The sequence below is a fragment of the Dipodomys merriami genome, unplaced genomic scaffold, assembly GCF_024711535.1.
Source record: "Dipodomys merriami isolate MVZ:Mamm:240054 unplaced genomic scaffold, mDipMer1.0.p SCAF_2, whole genome shotgun sequence".
Lineage (NCBI taxonomy): Eukaryota > Metazoa > Chordata > Mammalia > Rodentia > Heteromyidae > Dipodomys > Dipodomys merriami.
Window position 1 is genome coordinate 38,388,079 of NW_027203381.1, and position 25,285 is coordinate 38,413,363.

At 36.4% G+C, this 25,285-nt stretch overlaps 1 protein-coding gene and 1 non-coding gene across 2 annotated transcripts in view; one reads left to right on the plus strand and one right to left on the minus strand.

Annotated features, from left to right (window-relative positions):
- Positions 1-3,610: 3,610 nt before the first annotated feature.
- The window catches only part of Impact (impact RWD domain protein), a 33,660-nt gene continuing 11,985 nt past the window's right edge, over positions 3,611-25,285 (minus strand). The window contains exons 5-11 of the mRNA XM_070029417.1: positions 24,771-24,856; positions 21,017-21,139; positions 18,811-18,908; positions 15,625-15,698; positions 9,195-9,285; positions 7,712-7,846; positions 3,611-6,304 (exon numbers count right to left, since the gene is read on the minus strand). Coding sequence (XP_069885518.1) covers positions 6,236-6,304; positions 7,712-7,846; positions 9,195-9,285; positions 15,625-15,698; positions 18,811-18,908; positions 21,017-21,139; positions 24,771-24,856 — 676 coding nt within the window. The 3' untranslated portion in view covers positions 3,611-6,235. The remainder of the gene's footprint in view (positions 6,305-7,711; positions 7,847-9,194; positions 9,286-15,624; positions 15,699-18,810; positions 18,909-21,016; positions 21,140-24,770; positions 24,857-25,285) is intronic.
- LOC138832756 (U6 spliceosomal RNA) lies at positions 11,759-11,865 on the plus strand. Its single transcript, XR_011373684.1, has one exon. It is a non-coding gene; the product is annotated as a U6 spliceosomal RNA (small nuclear RNA).

Sequence of the window (25,285 nt, forward strand, 5' to 3'; positions counted from 1 at the left end):
AGACTCTTAACTCCTGTTAACCACCCAAAAGCTGAAAGTAGAGCTATAGTACAAGTGATAGAACACTAGCCTTGAGCTCAGGGACAGCAGCCAGGCCCTGAGTTCAAGCCCCAAGATAGGCACCAAAGAAAGAAAGAGAGAAAAAGAAAGAAAGAGAGAGAGAGAAAGAGAGAGAGAGAGAGAGAGAGAGAGAGAGAGAGAGAGAGAGAGAGAGAGAGAGAGAGAGAGAGAGAGAGAGAGAGAGAGAGAGGAAGGAAGGAAGGAAGGAAGGAAAAGAATAACTTAGAGGTCCATCAAATATGGCAAGGAATGGAAGGACCAGTCATACAATTTTGAAAAGGACTTGACATCTGTGAGTAAAGTTCAATAAATTCAGAATACCTAAACTGAAATTTTGAGCTTAGTATTTAACTGTTTTTTTAAAAAAAAAATTATTGTCAAGGTGATGTACAGAGGGGTTACAGTTACATATGGAAGGTAGTGAGTACATTTCTTGTCAAGCCTTTTACCCCTTCCATCATTATTCCCTCTCTTGCCCCCCTCCCAGGTTGTACAGTTCATTTCCAACATATTGTCTTGTGAGGATCACTGTTGCATTGGTTTGCCCTTTGTCATTTGTCTCACCATTTTGTTGTTCCCCTTCACTTCCCTCATTCAAATAAACATATATACAATACTCAGGACACCAAAATCAAATACAGTAATAGCAGAGAACAAACCATAGGAAAAAATAATTTTTTAAAAAACTAAAGAAAGGAAGTGGCGCTGTAGCTCAAGTGGTAGAGCGCTAGCCTTGAGCTGAAAAGCTGAGGAACAACACCCAGGCCCAGAGTTCAAGGCCCACAACCCACCAAAAAAAAAAAACAAGAAACAACAACAACAACAAAAAACCCTAAAGAAAAAAAAAGAAGTAACTTCACATAGTACTTTTAAAAAACCACAACAATATGGGCTGGGAAGGTGGCTCAGTGGTAGAGCACTTGCCTTGCATGAATGAGGCCCTGGGTTCCATTCCTCAGCACCACATAAGCAAAAAGAAAAAAAAAAAAAAAAAAAAGCCGGCTCTGTACAGTATTCTCACAATAAAAAAAAGAAATGAAAAAAAGCTGGAAGTGGCGCTGTGGCTCAAGTGGTAGAGCACTAGCCTTGAGCTGAAGAGCTGAGGGACAGCACCCAGGCCCAGAGTTCAGGCCCCATGACCAGACCCCCCCCCAAAAAAAACACAACAATAAACAGAAACCTCTTGTTTCCATATCTTGGAGTTCATTTCACTTAGCATCATTATTTTCACATAAGGTAAAGCAGGATTAAATCTGGTCCAATAAGATTCATAATTATGCTGGGCACTTGTGGCTCACACCTGTAATCCTAGCTATTCAGCTGGCTAAAATCTGAAGATCACAGTTTGAAGCCAGCCCAGGCAAGAAAGTCCATGAGACTCTTATCTCCAATAAACTACTCAGAAAAAGCCATGAGTGGTGCTGGGCTCAAGTGGTAGAGCACTAGTCTTGGGCAAAAGAAGCTCAGGGAATACAACCAGGCCCTGAGTTCAAGCCCCACAACTGGAAAAATAAAATTCATCATTATTCTTTTACCAGAATGGTATCTATCCAGAAGACTACTGCCTTAAAGGCAACTCCCCACAACCAAAGGGCACAAGGTATCTGCCTATGTAAAAATACCTACAAATTCTACAGATTGCCATACACAGTACATAGAACAAATACCTATTTTTATGTGGACCAGAGTTCCTTTACAATGTTATCTACAGTGCTTGCAGTCATCTTGTTCACTTGTGTACCTTATCTTACACTACAAAGTCAGCAAAATGTTTATCAGCCTTTCTTTCCTTCCCACTTCACATTGTATGTTCTAGTCTCTGTTTTTGCAGGCTGGATTTTAAGAAAGTATATAAAACAATCACTATTTGACTTTTTCCAAACCTTTCCTATAGCCTCTTGTTACTGAATAAATGAAGCAAAGAAGAGTGAAGGTTGGAGTGCTGCACGTTCAGACTTGATAGCTGGTTTTATTTTGGCGGAGGGGGGGTTGTTAAAAATCATTAGTGACGGGCTGTGGCTCAGAGGCAAAGTGCTGGCATAGCATATACAAGCTGTGTGGATCACCAAACACACACACACACACACACAACACATACACACACACACACACACACACACATACACACACACACACACACACACACACACACACACCATCATCATCATCATCATTATCGTCATCATGTTTATCAATGTGATTGATGTCTACTTATTTTTTTTGGTGCCAGTACTAACTCAGGGCCTCATACTATCACTCAGTACCCCTTCCCCACTCACAGTGCTTTACCATTTGAGCTACATCTCCACTTCCAGTCTTTTTCTGGTCAATGGAGATAAGTCTTTCAAAGTTGTCTGCCTTGGATAGTCAGAAGCATAATCATTAACATTTCAGACTCCCGAGTAGGCAGGAATATAGGTATGAGCCATAGATACTGAACTGCAATGTGTATTATAAAACATTTTTAAACTGTTAAGTACCAGCTTGCACATGACTTCCAGCTGTATATCCTATACATAGCCATCAAGATTTTGAAAACAAATTACTGAAACTTATAATGACTAAGTTATTAGAAGGTGCCTGTTTATATGCATATATGTATTATTTTTAATCTTCTAGCTTAATAGATACTTTACATATAACAAAACCCTGTGATTAGGTTTTCATGCTATTTTTGTAGTCATCCTGGCTCCTTTTGCAAACTGGTCTCTCCTACTCAAGTGCAATTGTAAGTACACACATTTTTTTTGTTTACACAGTAACTACTCTACAAATGATACTGATACAATGAAAAGACAAGCTACAGGCTGAGAAAATATTTGCAAATCACGTAGCTCACAAAACAACTAGGAATACATTTTCTGGTTTGGAAAATGTAATAGCTTTGTAAAATGTTACTACTAGAAGCTGACTTATGGGTATATAGGGACTGCTTTACTATTTTTACAACTTCTTGTGAAACTGCAATTATTTTTTAAGACAAATATTAATTTTTAAAGCTGGGAACTGTGAGTTTTATCTATCACATAGTCTATTTTATCACATTTTTTTTTATCAGAATACTAAGTATAAAATGCACAAAACTTTAGTGAGCAATTCAACTAAACCTATGAAGAGCTATTAGAATGTACAAACCTCTACCCAAGGAATCCCATTTCCTGTTTTTCCTAAGGAAACAGTCCAGCTACATATAAAAATAGGTGTCCACTGGACGCCAGTAGCTCACTTCAGTAATCTTAGCTACTCAGGAGGCTGAGATCTGAGGACTGTGGTTTGAAGCCAGACTGTGAAACAAAGTCCAGGAGACCCTTACCTTCAATTAGCCATCAAAAACAGCTAGACATGGAGCTGTGGCTAAAGTGATGACAGCACCCAGGCCCAGGACTGGCACCAAAAAATACAAAAAAAAAAAAAAAAAAAAAGGTATCTAATGAATTTTTCACATTTATTTATCAAAGTGACAGAAGAAAATCTTAAAAACTGGGAAAAAGAAAATGGAAAACTAGTAACACTATAGTGCATCCAAAAAGACAAAAATACAACATAGCCGTAAGAGATTAAGCCATAGAAGAATATTTATTGACATGGGAAAATGTTAACAATATACTTCTATATGAAATATGTAGGATACAAACACTATATACAATTTAATATTTTTGTGGGAAAATAGCCATATATACAAAATCATGCATAAGAAAAAAAATAATGTCCATACCAAATGTTTACAATGGTTCTCTCTAAAGTGGAAATTAGAGATGATTACACAATTTCCCAATAAAGTTCATTGGCCCTACAAACAATATCTGCGTTATCTTCTTTCCTGGTGTGGTCAGTCTGACAGAATTCTCTACAGCTAGGCTGTTTCATGATGCATACCCCCCAGAGCCTACATCTTCTGTTGCTGTTGCCATTTACACTTAAAAAAGCTACCTGCTTTCATATATGAGGCGTGGAAAATAGTTTTACTAACAGAATATAATATAAAATACAGCATAGGATAGATTTGGTTATAAAATTATTTTTTGAAGAATTGGAAAATCCTCTATATAATAGAAATTTTAACTAACTGACAGTTAGTTTTCATTAATAGTAGTGTGTAAAATAACTCAGAGATTAGAACTAGAGGATTTTGAATCTCTCCTTTTACCAGCTGACTTACTTTTAGTAAAGTAGACTAGGGTTTTTTATTCAGTAAAATATAGTTAGTAATCTTGTAAAAAGAAGCAAAAATTATGATTTTTTTAAAAGGGAAATAAAATCATTCATAGTATAAAAAAGTGTCTTCTGTAGAGACTCAAGTAAATGTTGGATAAAACAACAAGAAAGAGACTTATAATCTTAGCTATTCAGAAAGCTGAGATTTTAAGATCAAGATCTGAAGCCAGCCTGGACAAATTCAAGAGACTCTTTGTCTCCAATTAACCAGCAAAGGTCCAGAAGTGGAGGTACAATTCAAGTGGCAGAGCACTAGTCTTGAGCCAAAAAGTGGGAGTGGAGGCCCTGAGTTCAAGCCCCAGTACCAGCACAAAAAAAAAAAAAAAGGAACAGGAAGCAAGCAAGCAAGCGAGCGAGGGAGGGAGGGAGGGAGAGAGGGAGGGAGGGAGGGAGGGAGGGAAGGAAGGAAGGAGAGAGGGAAGAAGGGAGGGAGGGAAAGAAAAAGGAAAAATACAATTTGATGTGGTAGAAAAAAATTAACTCATTTTCTGCAGCATTAAATTCTTACTGTTTACATAATCTCTCATTGTGTTAACTGTTAATTTATTACAAGATATACTTAGCACTTCATGGAAACTGAGGTAAGCACTCAAAATATATACATTATCTTGTGACTTGGTAGTTCATCTCACTATATAATGTTGAAAATAAATTTCTATGTCTCAGAACCCAGCCTAGTTTAGAGCTGTTTACTAGATTCTTGATCAAAATATCAAGTAAAGATGTTGGCTCTCTTTAAGGTGAAACACTGGAAAGAGGAGAAAAAAAAATGTGCCTAAATTCTGTTGCTCTCCAAGCTCTAGCACCACTCCAAAGCCTCCTCCTAATCTCTGTTCCCTTCTTAGGAAAGGGCTTCTACACAAATCCATGGTTGATCACTTCTAATAGTCTGATATCCTATCTGAAAGGAAACAATGTTGTCTGAAAGCCTACAGGCAACTTGCAGATGAAATAAACATAAGATCCCGCTAAGAATGGGAGGAGTTGTTTCCAATGAAAATATTTGTTCTTCCTTCTCTCCACAAAAATCATGGATTCAAAAAGGCTGACTGGAACACAGAGAAATATGTACCAAATTTATTGCAGTTCTTGCCTCAGACTAGTATAGTTCTGTCATGTTTACTCAGGTCTATAAATGCCCCATTAATCACAGTATAGCTCCTAGCATGGTTTTAATACCTTAATAAAGACCAGAAGATACCACCAAGTTGTTAGACCAGAATGTTACATGAACACAGTTCAGAGGTGGCAGGAGCCTACTGGCATTCCATATTCAATGTTTTGCATTACAAGAATTAAACAACAAAAAGGCAGAGACCACAAAATCACTTCTTGAAATTTCACAATCACAAATCTGTGACAGAAATTGAGGCGTAATACTTAAGCTAACAAATTAGTTTGATAAATTGCCACCTCAACACATAACTATAGATATATACTTCTGGATTCTCACTTATTACTCAGACTATCAAACGAAAAATGTCACATTTTGAACTGAAATCACAGGAAGAAATTCTCCAAGATCAATCTTCAATGAGCTTCTGTTCCAATAAGCCATAAAGAGCAGAAAAGGCAATGTTCATTTAACAGTGCAAGAATCCCAATGACAAGAAATCAGGCAGTTATAGTCCTCTGGAGACACTTCTTCACCACCTAACAAAGGCACTTGACATGTACTTAAGTGAAGCAGTAATTCAGACACTGGCCTGGGCAACTGTCACTTTCCTAAAACTAGATAAATTAATGATTAAGCACAAACTAGTTCTTCCCAAAAAGCCTAAAACACACATGAATATATTCTAAGTTCTGTATTTTTGGCAGATGATAAAACTAAAGAAGAAAAGATGCTGGTGTCCATGATGAATTGGCTGACTTGAGCAGCCAGGGTCATATATTCCTTGATGACTGTAGAATATGTTTGTAATTATAGAAAAATTAACCTTTCATATAGTTTCAAGTATTAATGTTCACTCCGCTTCTTGTCTTTTTTTACTTTTTTGTTCTTGCCCAAACTCTTAGATGATTCTTCCTGAAAAAGAAAAAAACCAATGTAATACCTCTCTGTTTACAAACAGATGGAACCTGATATCTGATCACATAATCTCTACAAACAGGTGAGGGTATAATTACTTGTGTCTTATAGGGCACTTTCATTTACAGTCTATTATAATAAGACAAGAATAATTAAGAAAAAATACTTTGCTTATATTTTATACTTCAATAATCTCATTATTTAATATATTTCTAGTTTCTTAAGTAAGGTAATAAAGTTTAAATGGATACATTAAGCAAAAATGAGCTCAAAATATACCAAAAGAAAAGCTCAAAGTATACTGACAGCATGCCAAAGGGAGAGGGATGCCTTGACATTAACGACAAGTTTAGTATTGTACAGCTGCTTAAAAACATCTAGTTATAAGCTCTGCACTGGTGGCTCACGCCTGTAATCCTAGCTACTCAGAAGGCTAAGGTCTGAGAATCTCAGTTCAAAGCCAGCCTGGGCACGAAAGTCCATGAGACTCTTCTCTCCAATTAACCACCAAAAAAGACAGAAGTAGAAATATGGCTCAAGTGGTAGAGTGCTAGCCTTGAGTACAAAAGCTCAAGGACAGCACTTAGGCCCTGAGTTCAAGCCCCAGGACATCACACACACACACACACACACAAAATCTAGTCAATGGTTAAAAGTCAGCTTGGTCAGATAACTCCAGATTTCTGTTCTCCAATTAACCACCAAAAAGCTGGGAGTTAGAGCTGTGTATCCTGGTAGAACTAGCCTTAAGCAAAAAAACTCAGGGACAATGCAGAGCATCTAAGTTCAAGCCTCAGTCTTGGCACACTCACATATACATACACACACACACACACACACACACACACACACACAGGGACAACACAGAGGATCTAAGTTCAAGCCTCAGTTTTGGCACACACACACACACACACACACACACACACAACCACACAGGGACAATGCAGAGGATCTAAGTTCAAGGCTCAGTTTCGGCACACCCACACCCACACACCCTCAAATGAAATCCAGTTTCGGTACATACACACACACCACCAAATGAAATCCAGTTTCAGCACACACACACACACACACACACACACACACACACACACACACACACACACACACACACACACACACACACACACACACACACACACACACACGAAATCCAGTCTAGTGTAACATGAGCTACAATTTCTATGGGGCTCGGTTTGAGGGGCAAGAGAAAGAGTGAGCTGTCTTCAAAAGTTCTTTATAATATGAAATCTATGAATCTATGAAATTGAGGTTCAAGAGATAAAGTGATCTGCCCAAGGCCATATATATGACTATCCAGTCTCGTTGTTCTGACCAGGGTCTCACTCCTTATTTTCACAGACAGTGATAAGAAACTCTTTATTTAGATCAATAGCCACTTACAGGTGAACTTGTATAATTCTTCTCCACTAGTATATTTCTGGCACAATTGTTGATATGTTTAAAACGATCTGGTCCTAGCAGAATTCCTCCATACCAGCGTGATACTACCACCATGACATTTTTCACATTCAAAATCTGTTATATTTAGAAGCACGATTAGATATACAGTTATTAAGACATACAACTATATACAAACACAAGTTTTAAATAAGAATTAAATAACCCACATTAAAAATTGCACATAAAATTTCCCACTGACTCTAATGGCAGAACAGATGAGTAATTCATTGAGTAAGTTACTAGTAATTCAGGGGTGAAATATTAGAATAGAAAGCCATTTGAAAAACCAGTATCCTCAAACTCCAAACTTTGGGGCAATCTGATAGAGTGAAGAAGACCATGCAGGTAGTGTTCCAGTGTTTGGGGACTTCTACCAGAATAGCTCAGTGTAGGGACCTTTTTATCACTGGACTAAACAACAAAAACAAAAACAAAGTAGTCACTGGAGATGATCAGTAAGGTCTTCATTAGTTCAATATTTGTTAAATGTTGCCCTTAAAGTGAAACTCACCGGTACACAGGCCTGACCCACACCTAGAGTTCCTAGGAACTAGTGTTCCTAGTCAAGGGAAAGGCCCAGTTTAGAAAAACAAAGCTCCACATACAATACAGTAACTACCTTGGGAAAAAAATAATCCATTCTTAAAATTAATGGACAACCAATGATCACCAGACAGATGAAGAAAATCCAGCAGCATGAAAGAGAAAGGATAAGATAAATAAACTAAAATGGACCAAGAAAAATTTAATGGTGAAGACATCTGAATAAAGAAATCCTAATTAATATATGCAAAGGAATTTTAGAAAATACATATTCATAAACTCAGATAAAATTCTATGAAAAATTAATAATGAACTCTTAAAAATTATATACTTAGCAAAAAAAAGAGAGAAAAAATCAAATATATGGTTGCAAAACAAATTAAAAATTCAACAATTTTGGAAGACAAGGAATGCCTGATAATGTAAAGACAATGAGTTGAACAAGAAAGGAAGAAAAAGAGTGAGGAAAAAGATGGGAGGTAGGAAGGGAGGAAAATAAGGAGATAAAGGGAGCAGAAGAGAAAGGAGAAAAGGGAAGAAAAGTAGGGAGAAAGGATTGATTCTGGATCTTTCCAGAAATCCAATATCCAACTAACAGAATTTCCATAAAGATAGAAGAAAAGAAAAAAAAAAAAAAACTAAAGAGAAGTTTACCCAAAGTAGAAGACAATGTTCAATTGTCTTTAAAACACAGAACTTATTACTAGCCATTTGCTTTCTGCTTATATCCAGTGGTTAAATTTCCACACAATTTTTAAAATTTTACTATTAAACCAAATGTACTTATAACATGTAACTTACTAATTTAAATGGAGCTCTGTATTGCTGAGAAATGTTATGGTGCATATAGAATAGGATTTAGATTTTAAGTTACACCTACCTCCATGAGATGAAGAAGACGTCCACCAGCTGCTGTTTCCCCATCATCCTCACAGTCTTGCAAAAAGGTCTGCTTATCTTCACAGTATATTCTAGAAATAAGTATAACAGGGTTATACTTTGAAACTTCAAAGGAGTACAATGAAAGTCATAACTCAATACTTATTGCAATTAATTTGTTTTGCAAATCAACACATTTGTTTTTTAAAATCCTTCTGAATTCAACATGAGATATATTTTATGGATGATTTACTATCCAGTTCATTTTACCATTTTTTATACCTGGGAAAGCTAGGAATAAGCTTTATATCAGAAATGCTGCTTTAACAGAAAACCGAATCTTAAAGATATGATATAATAAAGTCATTGAAAAACAGCTATTGAGACTATACATACAGAAACACTATAAAATAGAGGTATGATAAAAATGAAATACATGTAGCTGGATGCTGGTGGCTCACGCCTGTAATCCTAGCTACTCAGGAGGCTGAGATATGAGGATCATGGTTCAAAGCCAGCCCTAGCAGGAAAGTCCGAGAGACTCTTATGTCCAATAAGCCACTAGAAAACCGGGAGTGGTGCTGTGGCTCAAGTAGTAGAGTGCTCGCCTTGAGCTGAAGAGCTGAGTGATAGTGCCCAAGCCCAGAGTTCAAGCCCCACAACCGACCAAAAAAAAAAAAATACATGTAAATGAAATGAAATTCATGTAAATGAAATACATGGCATAGTCCTGTCTTAAAAGAGCCTATGGGAAGAAGCACATGAAGAGGAGGGACAACATATTAACATTTCACGCCTTTCTTTTCATTTTATTCCAACCATCAAGCATTTATTTCCTACATTCTTAATAAGAATTAAAAGATTTATCTTTCTTCTTTAAAATGTCTCCCAAAGTGTTATCAGTATTAGAAATAAATTATGGGGGTTTTACCCATTTAAATTCAAAATAATGGAAGAAAATATTGTAGTAGAATAAACTTGGCAATTAAGTCCTAGAGATAAAAAAAAACAATCCATATGTGGCACCACTTATATTACTACATAGAGTGAGTTTGTTAAGCCTCTACAATGATATCACATGTAGGTGGGCATCTGTGGTAAAGATATCCTCCCAACTAAAGCCATTAAAAACTATAAACTTTTCATGTAAACCTAAAAATCTATAAATACTCATCTACATGCTTAAGTCAATTACATCAATGTTATTATAGCAGTCATTCATTAATTTGTTCATTCTGTTTATCCATCCACCATCACTTTTCTATTCAATAAATAACAATTCACATTTACTCTGAGGACATTATAATTATTCAGAGTTGACTTAAAAGAAAATACATTAGTATTATTAAATAAAGATTAATATAACAAACAAGGCTAAAAGGGTCAGGAATTGGTTTAGATAAGATTTATAATTATAACCTAATAAAATAATTTTATGGAACAAATGCAGAAAATTTGACTGTCAGTCAGTATTGTTAAGTTAAGAAAAAGCATGAACCCTTGGAAATTTTTACTAATCCTTTCCTCACATGCCAGGAAGATGATGATGTAGCATCCAATGGCGCTGTGTACCAGTGGCCTGAAGAGCACCTTGTTAACTCCAAAGCAAGAACACAGCCCAGTATCAAGCTGTAAGTTTAAAAGGACCCTAATCATTCAAAATATACAAGTGAAAGTCTATGTACCAAATAAAGTTCCTTGACTTTACCCCCAATCAGGTCCCTTGAGCCTGCACTTTGTGTTTAGTCTTATCTGATACATAATTCTGACAAGCTGGGTCCCTCCACTGCCAAGCATCAATTACTAAGGAAGATGGGGAGAGAAGCTGTTGCTTGAAGTCATGTTGACAAATAGGTATAAGAAGCAACTTATTAATATGGAAGAAAACAATAAGGACTATAAAAACACTCAGAAGACTTCCATTAAAACCCAAAGCTCTGGGACCTGAAACAGATAATTGGCACACTGTTGAGCTTTTCTTTTTACTAACTTAAGATTAACATCACAGACAAGATCCATATACTGGATTTTGAAGCCAAATAGCCAATTAGGAATAAAATGAATAGATAAATAAAATTTGGTTATCAAATCAGGTCTGTCATTTAATAATTAGGAGTTTTTGAAAATGTTAATCTTTTTACAAGGCAAGATTGCTGAAATAATCAGAATTAAACTGATTATTAAAACTGCTGACACAAAGTAAGCACTCAGTTAACATGTGGCGTCAAAGAAGGATAACTATTACTATTTTTACTACACATTTCATCATTGACATCATAGCCAAATCCCTCATTTTCATATTAATGACCATCTTCAGCAACAATGGTCATAAGAGAATTACAAATAGTTCTTTTTATTTGGTGGTTGAAGAGAGGTGAACTCACTAAAAACCCTCCTATATAAACTGATAGACGTTTGTGAATTTGAATTTAACATAGTCTCGATTATATAAATAGTTTCAAGTGAATTTTAATTTGTACCAAATCCTTGTATCTGTATTGCTTTATTTTAGGCCTCAATTAGATCCTTCAATCTTATTATTTTATGTATTTAAAAAAGTGTCCTGTGCTCGCTTTGGCAGCACATATACTAAAATTGGAACAATACAGAGAAGATTAGCATGGCCCCTGAGCACAGATGACATGCAAATTCGTGAAGCCTTCCATGTTTTTGAAAGGTAAAAGCAAAATTCTTAAATAAGGATACAGGTTGATCCACTGTAACAATGAGATGTACAAAACACTATGTTGAAAACGAACTTTACAACTTCAGCCAGGAGGGCAGTGGGGGGAAAAGGGGGAGGGGCAGTAGTTGTGGAGGTGGGAGGGAAGGGATCATAGGGGGGAAAACAAAGAAGGAGGCAACAATGTTCAATAGGAAATGTACTCATTACTTTGTTCATGTAACTGTAACTCCTCTGTACAGCATTTTTACAATAAAAAAGTACAAAAAAATTGTCCTACGTATTTTCATTTACAAATCATCAAAGATCTGTATAAAAATCTTAGTACTCAACACTAGACAGGTGTAAGAAAAGAAGCATTCTCAATTCTTAAATTTTTTTGTTTCGGTTTTTGTTTCTATTTTTTGGCAGTACATTTTACCACTTTAGCCATGCTCCTAGGCCTTTTCTGCCTTATCTATTCTTCAGATAGAGTCTAGTTGTTTTCCCTAGGGTCAGCTTAGTATCCTCCTATCAGTGACAAAGGTAGCTGGGACTACAAGTTCATCTATCTAGTATGCTCAGCTTGTTTGTGATTTGTGGTCACTAACTTCTTGGCTAGCTTTGTCTTGAACAGCAATTCCTCTGATCTCTACCTCGAGAGTAGTTGGAATTATAAGCTTGTGGGAACATGCTCAGCACATATAAATTAAGTTTCATTTAAAACAAACAAACAAACAAGCTGGGTGCTGGTGGCTCATGCCTGTCATCCTACCTACTCAGGAGGCTGAGATCTGAGGATCAAAGCCAGCCCAGGCAGGAAGGTCCCTGAGACTCTTATCTCCAATTAACTACCAGAAAACCAGAAGTGGTGGTCAGAGACACAGACTTGTGTGACCCTGCCTGATGATTTGTGTGCTGTGTGAAGTTTATGTATGCTGGCCAACAAGAACACTCCTCCATAGTCCTGGCACTGGTCGGGACACCCAGCTGCAGCCTCATGGGCAAGAAGAAAGCTCTTTCCAAGTCTGGGCAACAGTCCCAATGCCCCGGCCACGACCTCAGTGGAAGGTATGCAGAAAGTGCCCTTCTTGCTCCAAATAATCCCATAGAAAAATGCCTCAAGACTCCCTTTGTGTGTCTAAGGAAGCCCACCTGCACTGCATACTCTTTGTAATCTTTGATAACATAGAACTGTTTCACGTTTGTTGACTCTTCCTGCACACTGACAAAAGGTTAATTCTCATTGTCTGTATTCCCATAAAATTGTTTAAGATAAACTTTCTGCCCCGGACTGAAAATTTACTTTCTATGTCTGTATGCAATATATAAGCATGTGACATTTCAATAAACTTTGTCTATACTCTGCAAAGGTGGAGTCCACCCTCTGCCCAGGCATTGCATTTTCAGGTCTTGCTGGGTTAAAGAACAAGTGGCACTGTGGCACTGTGGCTCAAGTGGTAGAGCATTCGCCTTGAGTTCAAGAGCCCAGGGACAGTACCCAGGCCCACTACCAACAACAACAACAAAAAAAAAACCCACCAACTTTGGAAAAATTTGGCAATATGTATAAAGAGCTTCAAAAATGTTCCCCCTTTTTTATAATGCTACTCTAAGAATTTATTCTATCTTCCTTTTAACTATACTTGCTTCATTTCAACAAAGAAACTGAAGCAACCAGAATCTCTTTGGCAGAAATAATCTAAAAACTATTCAAGGATATTAACTGGACTATTCTTTTTTTTCCTTTTTCTAGGTATTGGGGATTGAATCCATGGCCTTATATAGGCTAGGCAACACTCTACCACCTGAGCCAGGCCCATCGTCCTTTGTACTTCTGTTTCTTTTTTAAAAAATTATTTTTGACCTTTGTGCTTGTCCTAGACATATACTAGTTATTGCAGATAAGAGAAACCATAGAGCCGGGCGAGGGTGGCTCACGCCTGTCATCCTAGCTACTCAGGAGGCTGAGATCTGAGAAGCATGGCTCAAAGCCAGCCTGGGCAAGGAAAGTCCATGAAACTCTTTATCTCCAATAAACCACTAGAAAACCAGATGTGGTGCTGTGGCTCAAGCCATAGAGCACTCAACTTGAGCTGAAGAGCTGAGGGACAGTGCTCAAGCCCAGAGTTCAAGCCCCATAACTGACAAAAAAAAAAAAAAAAAGAGAACCCATGGGAGCTATGTTTCTTTGGGCTTGGCTTACTTCAGTTAATATAATTTTTTCCAAGTCTTCCCATTTCCTAACAAATGGGGCAGTATCATTCTTTCTGATGGAGGCATAGAATTCGTGTGTGTGTGTGTGTGTGTGTGTACATATGTGTGTGTGTGTGTGTGTGTATATATATATATATATATATATATATATCACCATTTCTTAATCATTCATCTACTGAGGGACATCTGGGTTGGTTCCATATCTTAGCTATAGTGAATAATGCTGCAATAAACAGAGTTGGCTTACAATTATATAAGTAAGATAAAGAATACATTTCTTTTAGACAATGTCACCCCTTTTCTGGCTTTCTCCCAGTTTTCCTCTCCCATCCTACCCATCATTGTATAGCTCATTTTCAATATAGTGTCCAGTGAGCACCACTGCTACATTTGTTTACCCTTTGTCCCTCCATTTCTGTTTTGTTTTTTTTTTTTGCTTGTTTAGTTTTAGTGCCATTATTGGGGCCCAACTAAGGACTTTATGCTCTGGCTCAGCTTTTATGCTCACAGCACTCTACCACTTGCGCCACACTTTTACTTTTTGCTGGGTCTCACTGATATGTCTGCTTATGCTGACTTCATATCGCAGTTCTTAGATCTCAGCTTCCTAAGAAGCTAGTATTACAAGGCTTTAACCAGTTGTATTTTTGCTTTTGGTAGAATCTTTCTTACTTTGCGTGGGCTGGCTTTGAACTCATAATTCTCTTGCCTTATTAACCTCCCCAGTAACTGGAATTACAAAGCACCAACTCCTCCTACACCCAGATTTACTAGAGTATTCTGTATAATAATGGAAAATATGAAAGACTCTCTGAGTACCAGTGGCTCACACCTGTAGTCCTAACTACTCAGGAGGCTGAGTAGTTCAAAACAATCCAGGCAGAAAAAGTTCATGATCTCCAATCATTCACCAAAAAGCCAGAAGTAGAGCTGTGGCTCAAGTGGCAGAAAGGTTCAAGGACAACACTCAGGCCCTGAGTTCAAGCCTCAAGACTGGCACAAAGAGAGAGAGAGAGAGAGAGAGAGAGAGAGAGAGAGAGAGAGAGAGAGAGAGAGAGAGAGAGAGAGAGAGAGAGAGAGAGAGAGAGAGAGAGGAGAGAGAGAGAGGAGAGAGAGAGAGAGAGGGGAGAGAGAGAGAGAGAGAGAGAGAGAGAGAGAGAGAGAGAGAGAGAGAGAGAGAGAGAGAGAGAGAGAGAGAGACTCTAAAACAAAAAGGAAATGCTTAAATAAGTTGTGGTATGGAACCTCAAACAAATATATAGCCATATCAGGTGGCTGTGGGAAAACACTCATTAAATTGCAAAAACTTAGGACATAGAGAAAAAAAAACAGCATAGAAAAGACAGAAAATACATCAAAAATATTAGTTATATTTAACAGAAGATGCTTTATTTTCTTTCCAATTACTTTTCTATTTTACAATTTCCAAATATTCTACACATCTACTCCTATTACAATGGAAAAAAACACGTTAGTAAATTTCCTAATCATCCATAATTTCCTAATCACCATTTATTAACTGCATATTCCAAAAGTTGTGATAATCACTTACCTATAGGCATAGATGTTGTGAGTGGCACTGGCTACCTTCTTATTCTCATACAATTTGGCAAGAACCATTTTCACCTTAAAAACAGCAGTAATATAAACAATGCTTGCTTTTTATTTGCTCTGCAAATGAATTCTTGAAAAATATTTTAAAGGACAATGATAAAAAGTGTTGAATTAAAAAATACAGCTCGGTGTTGGTGTTTCTTGTAGTTCTACCTACTTAAGGAGAGTGAGATCTGAGGACTGGGGTTCAACATCAGCTCGAGGAGAAAAGTCTGTAAGACCCTTATCTCCAAAAACCCATCAAAAAGACCTGAATTCAAGCCCCAGTAGCAGCTCATACACAGGAAACTCTCTGGCTCTGAAAAAACTTATTTCTAGTTTCCTCCTCGTTTTAAGGGCAGGAGCTAAAAATAACAAACTTGGATTTTTGGCTGCTGTGTATGTATGTATATGTCTGATGGTGGTATTGGGGTTTTAACTTAGGGGCCCTGCACTTGCAAACAGGCACTCGACCACTTGAGCCACACCCGTGGCCCTTTTATGTTGGTTATTTCCTAGGTATCTCATTTTATGACCAGGCTTGAGCAACTGCACCTGGCTAAAGATCTGGTATTTCTAAGCACTAATTATCAATAGATGTTTAGGACATAAATATATCTAAATTTTTCCTTATATAATCTTTTTTTTTTTTTTTTGGTCAGTCATGGGGCTTGAACTCTGGGCCTAGGTGCTATCCCTCAGTTCTTTAGCTCAAGGCGAGTATTCTTGAGCCACAGCGCCACTTCCAGGTTTTCTGAGTGGTTTATTGGAGATAAGAGTCTCACAGACTTTCCTGGCTAGACTGGCTCTGAATCATGATCCTCAGATCTCAGCCTCCTGAGTAGCTCGGATTACAGGCGTGAGCCACCAACGCCTAGCTTATATAGAGAATCTTAAATGAAACTATAGGAATACTAAATGTTAGCTCTAACATGTGCCAAATGTATATAATTCAGTGTGGTAGGCATGCAGTAATGGTACACTCCAAATGTTATAAAAGCAAAACTTGAGAATCAAGTAAGGTTCACAAAAGAGGTCACATGAGCTAGGCCTTATAAAATAAGTAACAGAGGCAGGAAAACAAGTATAGTCAGAGATAATAGCCTGTGTAAATGCATAGACTTAGGTGATTAGCTTTAGCAAATAAAAATAAAGAATATCTAGTCAAATCTGAATGTCCAGTAAATTACAAAGGTGTATCAATATAAATATTAATTAAATAGAAATTAGGATTGGGTGCCAGTGGCTCATACCTGTAATGTTAACTACTCAGGAGGATGAGAATTGAGGACTGCAGTTCAAAGCCAGCCTGGGCAGGAAATTCCATGAGGCTCTTATTTCCCATTAACCACCAAAAAGCTGGTAGTGGAGCTATGGCACAAGTGGTAGAGTGCTAGCTTTAAGTAAAAAGCTCAGGGAAAGCACCCAGGTCCTGAATTCAAAGTCCAGGACCAGCATTAAAATAAAATAAATAGGTATAAATATGTCCTATGAATAATGCTTATCTGAAATCCAAAAACTAGTTATCTTGTATTCTAGAAATATTGAGAGGAACATAAAAGAGAAAGGTTGAAGAAATTATATGTAGTAACTTAAGAGGCTGAGAGATGGTAGATGTACCACATAACATGGGCTAGATCGTATCACAAAGAACTTCGTGTAAGCATTTAGTTTATTCCTTGTAGACAATGAAAGTCACCGAAGATTATGTCTGAAGGTAGATGAGGGAGAGAAGAAAATGAAATGTGGTTAGATTTTCAGGAAAGAAATATAGAAGAAATACTAGATGTAGGGAAAACTGAACTGGTATCATACTTTACAATTTCAAGTTCTCAGATTTCAGTACAACAGAGAAAGATATGTAAGATTTGTTTGAACTCTCATATAATCTATGTAACTATAACCAAAACCAGAAAAAGATGAAAGATGAGTAGATTCAGGATAGAATGCCTAAGAAGGACCCTGCTGGCAAGATTATGAGCTGAGGCCAAGGATAAAACGGGGTTCCAGAGAGAAAAGATCAGAAGGCTGTTCTATAAGTTGTGATTCTGACTATAAGTCTTTTGAAAACAGCCTCTCTAGAGGCTGGAAGAGAATAAAAATCCTATTTCAAAGAACTGCATTCCTAAAGGTCAGGGCTTTAGAAGAATGTAGAAGACTAGAATGTAGTTCTGTGGTACAGGACTTGTCCAGATTTCCTAGACTTGATATGCAACATTGTAAGTGGGGGAAGGAGCCAGCAGGGAAGAGTTTAGAGAGTAGTGGCAGAAACTAAAAGAAAGATAATAATTTTTTTTTTTGGGGGGGGGCGGTCATGGGGCCTGAACTCTGGGCCTGGGCACTGTCCCTCAGCTCTTCAGCTCAAGGCTAGCGCGCTACCACTTGAGCCATAGCACTACTTCCGGCTTTTTTTTTTTCTGCTTATGTGGTGCTGAAGAATCAAACCCAGGGCCTTATGCATGCAAGGCAAGCACTCTACCACTGAGCCACCTTCCCAGCCCAATATTAATTTTTAAAAACAGGTAAATGAGACATTTAAATTATTTAGCTTTATACCAAGAACTGGAACCACTTTGTTCAAGATAGTTTAACCTAGGCTAGTTCTTAGAAATGGGGAAGAAGACTAGGATTCTACTGAAAAGAGCCTGAATGAGAAAGACAATGACCTAGGAATTACAGCTTTAATGAAACAGTCTCCAGTTTATATCATTTGGTAGGAAGCAGAAGGAAAGGAATTCAGGTAGGCCCAGTTAGCATGTCTGTCCACTGTGCTCTTGTTTAGTTTCATAGAACTTAGGGACAATTCCTTTTAACTAGCTAGTATCATAATTTTCCATAAGTGCTCCACAAGTATTTCTTTAAAAATTATTTACACTTAGTCCCAATCATAGATTAGATACATTTTTTTTTTTGGTGGTAGTAGAATTTGATCTCAGGACCTTGCATTAAATACAATTTTGAAAGCAAGAAGAAACAAAAAGTCTTCCATGATTCCCAGTTAATTTGAGAACAGAAAAAAATGAACAAATAATTTTTAACTTATGTGAAAATTAAATGTAAGAGTAAAAAATAAAGGTATGTTGCAAAAATCATTTACTTCTTTTAGTAAAACACCACTGGAATGAACCAGACATAGTAACTTTACCTGTTTAGTACAAACTACTGGAGCCAAGTGTGCCTGAAAGGTACTTCTTCGGTCTGTAATAGGAACTCCATGATCAATTGGAGGTAATTCTTCTATTTCTATAAATTTAAAGAATTAATTTACTTTAAAATAGACATTCACATGTTAAAAAACTGACAACAGGGAAGGGAACAGAGAAATAAATATAAATTATGTGACAAATCTAAATGAAAACAGATATGAGTAGTTGCCTATCAAAATTAAATTTAAAGTAAAATGCATCTAAATGTGTTTCATGTGAAGATAAAAAAAGCTTTAAAAATGATTTTCATCTTCCAGCATCACTCAGTAGAAATGACAGACTTGGCACTCAAACATAGATTGATGTAGTAATTTAAGCTGGTACAATATCTAATTTCTAAGTGTTAAGGGGTCCTAAGACCAAAGACTGATGGCTGCTAATACACCATAATTCATTTCTTCCATTATGCTCTCGATTGGGAAACCTATGACTTTATATTGCACAGTACAATATAATGTTGGAGGTGGGGAATGGGGGAAGATCTGTGTTAGGAATCAAACCGAGAGTATTACAAGTGTTGGGAAAGTGCTCTTCCACAGAGTACATCCCCAAGCTAATGTTTTCTTCTAATGAAACTGTTTGTACATCATAGAACTAAACATTATCAATTGCATATTCATCTGATATTCCATTTTAAAGTATGATTTCCCAGTTACTCTGCCTCTTTAAGAAGTTTAAAAATCACTAATTAAACCCTTCCCTAATGAGAAACTTAAGCATCCTGGCAACTGATACCTATCTCATTTAGGATGAAAACTTACCTAAGATAACTGTTTATTTAGGATTTTCTACCTTCCCTCAACTATCATCATTTCCTGAATTGATTTTGACCACTGTCCCAATAAGCCAATTCCAGTATATATATAGGTCAACATGAGCTACCTATGATTGATATAGTTTACTGAAATTGATTGATTTGCATGTTTCTTAGAATGATAAATCCTGTTTCCTAAAAGAAGCCTTATGGTGAAGCCTCAAATATATAAATGAATAAAAGAACTACGTAGATTAAGGCACTAATAAGAGCCTAGATCCTCTGCCTAGACCCTCCTTCATTTCCCCTTTATCTCCTTTTACTAGCTCCACAGTGCCATTAAAAAGCAAGAGGTTTTTCTTTTTTTCTGTTTTCATTTTCTTTTTGTTCTTCGGAAGTCTAAGAGAAGCAATAGAAATGGATGGACAAATGCAGTAATGGTATTCACTGGACACTACCTTGAAAATGAACTTTAGAACTTGTGGGAAAAACTCATGGAGAGTGAGGGAAGGGGTGACATTGCTGAAAAGGAAATGTACTCTTTACCTGACTTATGTAACTGTAACCTCTCTTTATTAAAAATATATATATACATATATATATTAAGTCGTGAGTTTTCAGAATGCTATTTGAAAGCTACTATGTAATGCCATAAGAAAATGTTCACATTCAAATGAAATGAATCTTCCTTTTAGCCAATCACATTTTCATAAAAGATTCAGTAAAACTCACAGTAACACTTAAAAATTTTAAGAAGCCAGGGTGGTAGCATATATCTGTAATCCCAGTACACAGAGACTAAATCAAGAGTATAGAGAATTTGAAACCAGCCTGGGCCACATAGTAAAACTCGGCCTCAAAAAGAAAAAGTTAAACTTTAAAAAATTAAATACTAAAACAGACATATTTTCTTACATACATAGAAAGCTAAATATCACATCAGTCTGTTTTCAAATTGAATGCTACTCAAAAATTAAGTTCTTCAAGGACTACTACTAACTTTAATTTCAGTAGCTATACTTTCAATGCTGATTTACTTACGTTGTCAGCACAGACTATAACTTATGCCTGAGAAGTCAGGAGATAGATAGCTGGAAATTTCAAAACAGAAATACAAAAACAGGATAGAAATTAAAAATATTAATAGCCTTTCTTAGCATCAGTTTCTCCCATCAAAACTCTACAAGTAAATATTATTTTTTTCACCATGCTGATAGAATTGGAAAATAACTAAATGGCCAATAGGCAGGAAATAAACATCTCAACTGTCCACAAATTAAAAACTTCCTAACATCTGAAAGTTTATTAAATTTCCATACCACGCCAAATAAAAATAAATATATACCATCATACCACTCTTCTCAAAAAGAAACAAATAGGTAATATTATACCTGGTTGATTTTCAGTGATATCAAAATCCAATGCTTTAACTGGATTTTCTGGCTGACATGCTAAAATGAGATCATCTTCACACTGAACATCTTCCTCTTCCGTTTTCTTCTTTACATCTGGGCCTATATAGATATGTGATATTATGATTGGTCCATGAAGCCAACAGGAAATTACACTTTCAAAAAAAGCTGAGCCTTGATTTCTAAACACCATTTTCAACAGAAGAATCCAGGATTTCTCTTCCTCAGAGCAGAATTCCAGTGAATAAATAAAGAATATAAGAAAGGAATCTCCCATAAGATACAAAGGGAAAGCTAGTTATTATTGTGGTTAATTTCACATGTCAGCTTGGCAAATCAGTTGACTGAGTCGAACACTATCCTATATATTCCTGTAAAAGTTTTCTTTGGATGAGATTAATATTGAAATCAGTTGACTTTGAGTAAAGCAGATTGTCGTCCATAATAAACCTTATCCTATCAGTTGACAGCCTAATAATTGAGTAAGAATCAACTCCTCAGACAATAATCTTTCCCAGAAGATTACCTTTGGACCAAAATGTAACATCAATTCTTCTCTGAGTCTTCAGCTGGCTGGCCTATCCTGATAAATGTTGGACTTACCAGTCTCCATAATTCTGCAAGCCTATTTCTTTAAAATAAATCTCTGTACACATACATGTAAAAAAATAACTCCCAACAGTTACTTTATAGTGAAGACTTTAAACCAAAGAATCGAGGTAAACATCACCAACAATAAAACATATTAATATCATGAACTCCTTGATGTAGATTACTGTAAGGATATAATATCATTTTTAGGGTATTCTTGCCCAAAATGGTTAATCTCACTCCATAAGAAAACAAACAGAACTAAGTGTAATTCTACAACTAACTGATCAATATTCTTAAAAGTGTCAAGGAAAGTTATGCAAAAACCTGATTACAGATTGTAAAAAAATAAAATAAAAAGGCAATGAAGAATACTGGATCCAAAGTCCTATAGTAGCAGAAAGAGAAATTAGTGGGAAAATGGTGACATTTGAATAAGCTATTTAGTTTACCTAATAGTACTGTACCACTGTTAGTTTTTGTTCTTGAGAATTATAACATGTCACATAAGCTGTTAATAGGGAATCAGCATGAATATAAAAGAGCTCTTAATAGCATTTGCAACTTTTCTGTTAAGTTTAAAATTAACTTTTTAAATTTTTTTTTTGTCGGTCATGGGACTTGAATTCTGGGCCTGGGCACTGTCCCTGAGCTCTTCAGCTCAAAGCTAGTGCTCTACCACTTGAGCTACAGCACCACTTCTGGTTTTTCCGGTGGTTTATTGGAGATAAGAGTCTCCTGCCTCAGCTGGCTTTGAACTGTGATCCTCAGATCTCAACCTCCTGAGTAGCTAGAATTACAGGCGTGAGCCACTGGCACCTGGCTCAAATTTTTAAAATTATTAATTGTTGTATATAAACACTTCAGAATTCAAAATTTCTAGTCTACAAAATACAAATAATAAAGAATAAATTTAGGGGCTTGGAAGGTGGCTCAGTGGTAGAGCACTTACTTGCCTTGCATGCCAGAGGCCCTGGGTTCAATTCCTCAGCACCACATAAGCAAAAAGAAAAAGCCGGAAGTGGCGCTGTGGCTCAAGTGGTAGAGCACTAGCCTTGAGCTGAAGAGCTGAGGGACAGTGCCCAGGTCCAGAGTTCAGGCCCCACAACTGGACCCAAAAAAAAAAAAAAAAAAAAAAGAATAAATTTATACCAAAAGTTAACAAGATAAAAATAAATTACTTGATAAGTAGATGTCCTGGAAATGGTTCTCAAGTGATATACCTGGGCCATAATTTTCACCCTTGTCAGATCTTCAGTTATTAAAAGTTTTTTTTTTTTTTTTTTTAATAGTGCTCAGGATAAAACCCAGGGCCTTGGGGCATGCAAGGAAAGAACTCTACCACACTCCACCACTAACCCACACTTCCCCAGCCCCAACAAAAAGTTTTTAAGAAAAAAAATTATAAAAGCTTTAAATTTTTAATTGTCATTACCAGTCAATAACTCCAGAATTTGAAAGGTGGCTATACTGTCTATGGCAGAAAAGGGATGTCAGTTCTTTAGATAAACTTCTAAAACTTCCTAAGAGTTGAATGACTTTATAATTTTCGGAGTCTGGAATTTTTATAACTGTTCCAACTCTATAATGGCAAGATGGCAAAAATTAATTTTACTATAAGAATTTCCAGACTACTTTTCTCGCAGATGCATTGAAACAGTGCCAACTCAGAACACAGGTCATAAAAAGATCAGGAAAATATTTCCAGATATTATATAGATACAATATCTTTGTATCACATATTTCTTAGTAAAATAGGGCTGGGAAGGTGGCTCAGTGGTAGAGTGCTTGCCTTGCATGCATGAGGCCCTGGGTTCAATTCCTCAGCATCACATAAGCAGAAAAAAAAAAGCCGGAAGTGGTGCTGTGGCTCAAGTGGTAGAGCACTAGCCTTGAGCTGAAGAGCTGAGGGACAGTGCCCAGGCCCAGAGTTCAGGCCCCATGACCAGACCTCAAAAAAAACAAACAAACAAAAAAAAAAAACAGTAAAATACTCTGAAAAACACTTTAAAATATATAAATATTGCAAAGGTGGTCTTAAATTGTTCTTTTAAATAGAAAACCAGTAAGTAAACTATTGGGCTCTTTCTTAATCTTGTTTTCCTCAAATTAAAACTAATTTTACCAGAAGTAACAATAAAATGCCATTTGCAAATCCCATCAGTTTAAATTATATATTTTTCTCTCCAACGGACTTTGTGATAAGTGAAACAAAGACTAATGAAGTGAAGTAATACAAGAGTTAAAAATAATAGAATAAAATACTAATTTTCAAGTATTCTGCAATCAGATAGTGATGATGACTGAATAACTAAAAATATACTAAAAACAACTGAATTGTACATTGGTTTTTTTTGTTTGTTTGTTTTTGGGTCCGGTTGTGGGGCCTGACTGAACTCTGGGCCTGGGCGCTGTCCCTCAGCTCTTCAGCTCAAGGCTAGCGCTCTACCACTTGAGCCACAGCGCCACTTCCGGCTTTTTTCTTTTTTCTTATGTGGTGCTGAGGAATCGAACCCAGGGCCTCAGGCAAGCTGAGCCACCTTCCCAGCCCTGTACATTGTTTTTAAAGGATAAATAATTATGGCATATGAATTCAACCTCAGTTTAAAAGTATCATTTCAGCTGGGTGCCAGTGGTTCATGCCTGTAATCCTACCTACTCAAGAGGCAGCCTAGGCAGGAAAAACTGTGAGACTCTTATCTCAAATTAATCACAAAAAGCTGGAAATGGAGCTGTGGCCCAAGTGGTAGAGCACTGGCCTAGAGCACAAAAGTTCAAGGACACAGCCCAGGCCTGAGTTCAAGCCCAAGGCAGGCACAAAAAAATAAATAAAATTTCATTAGTAATTCATGAAAAATACTACAAAGTTCAAATTACTTAAAGATAGTCAAAGAGAACAGATTTCAGGCCAAAATCCTTTTACCATAAAACAATTTTACTATGAGTATAGCATTAAATACAAAAAGGCTAAGCCTTATAGAAAGAAATTAGCATAAGTACATGAGTAAATGAACTTTCCAGAGAAATATTCATGAATCCATAAACCAGGACAGATTTTCATATAAAGTTTCCACTAAAATATCTACATGAAAACTTAATTATTATAGGTTAAAAGAGCATTAAGAGTATTTTTCATACCTACCTGGTTCTGTCAATTGAGATTTTTGTATCAGAATATCTCTGATTTTCTCCACCCACAGGTAAAGAATGCTTTCACCAATATTCTGTCTAAAAATTTAAGGGGTGAAATTATTATTTCAAAAAAAAATCTTCTCAAGTTCTAAAAAACATAATTTTTAAATGTACATATTTTTAAAAACCTAACAATGCCTTTTCTAAAAGTATTCCTAAACAGATAAGGCTTACCAACATTTATGTCTGCATTATATACATTATATGCTAAAAACTCTGATTAGCTGTACAACAACCTTACCTTACTTAAAATAAGCAGAAGAGATACAATGAGAAAATTTCTTAACTTGAATTAGATGAACCACAAATCATGTTTCATTTCTATCAATGGAAACAATTTCAATATTCATGCTCAATCACTGCTTACTTTCCTAAACTTTTTGAATGTGTATTTGGTGTGCATATTTGGAATATTCTTTTAATATATACTTATTTCAACAAAGAAAAATGAAAAACATAGGGTGA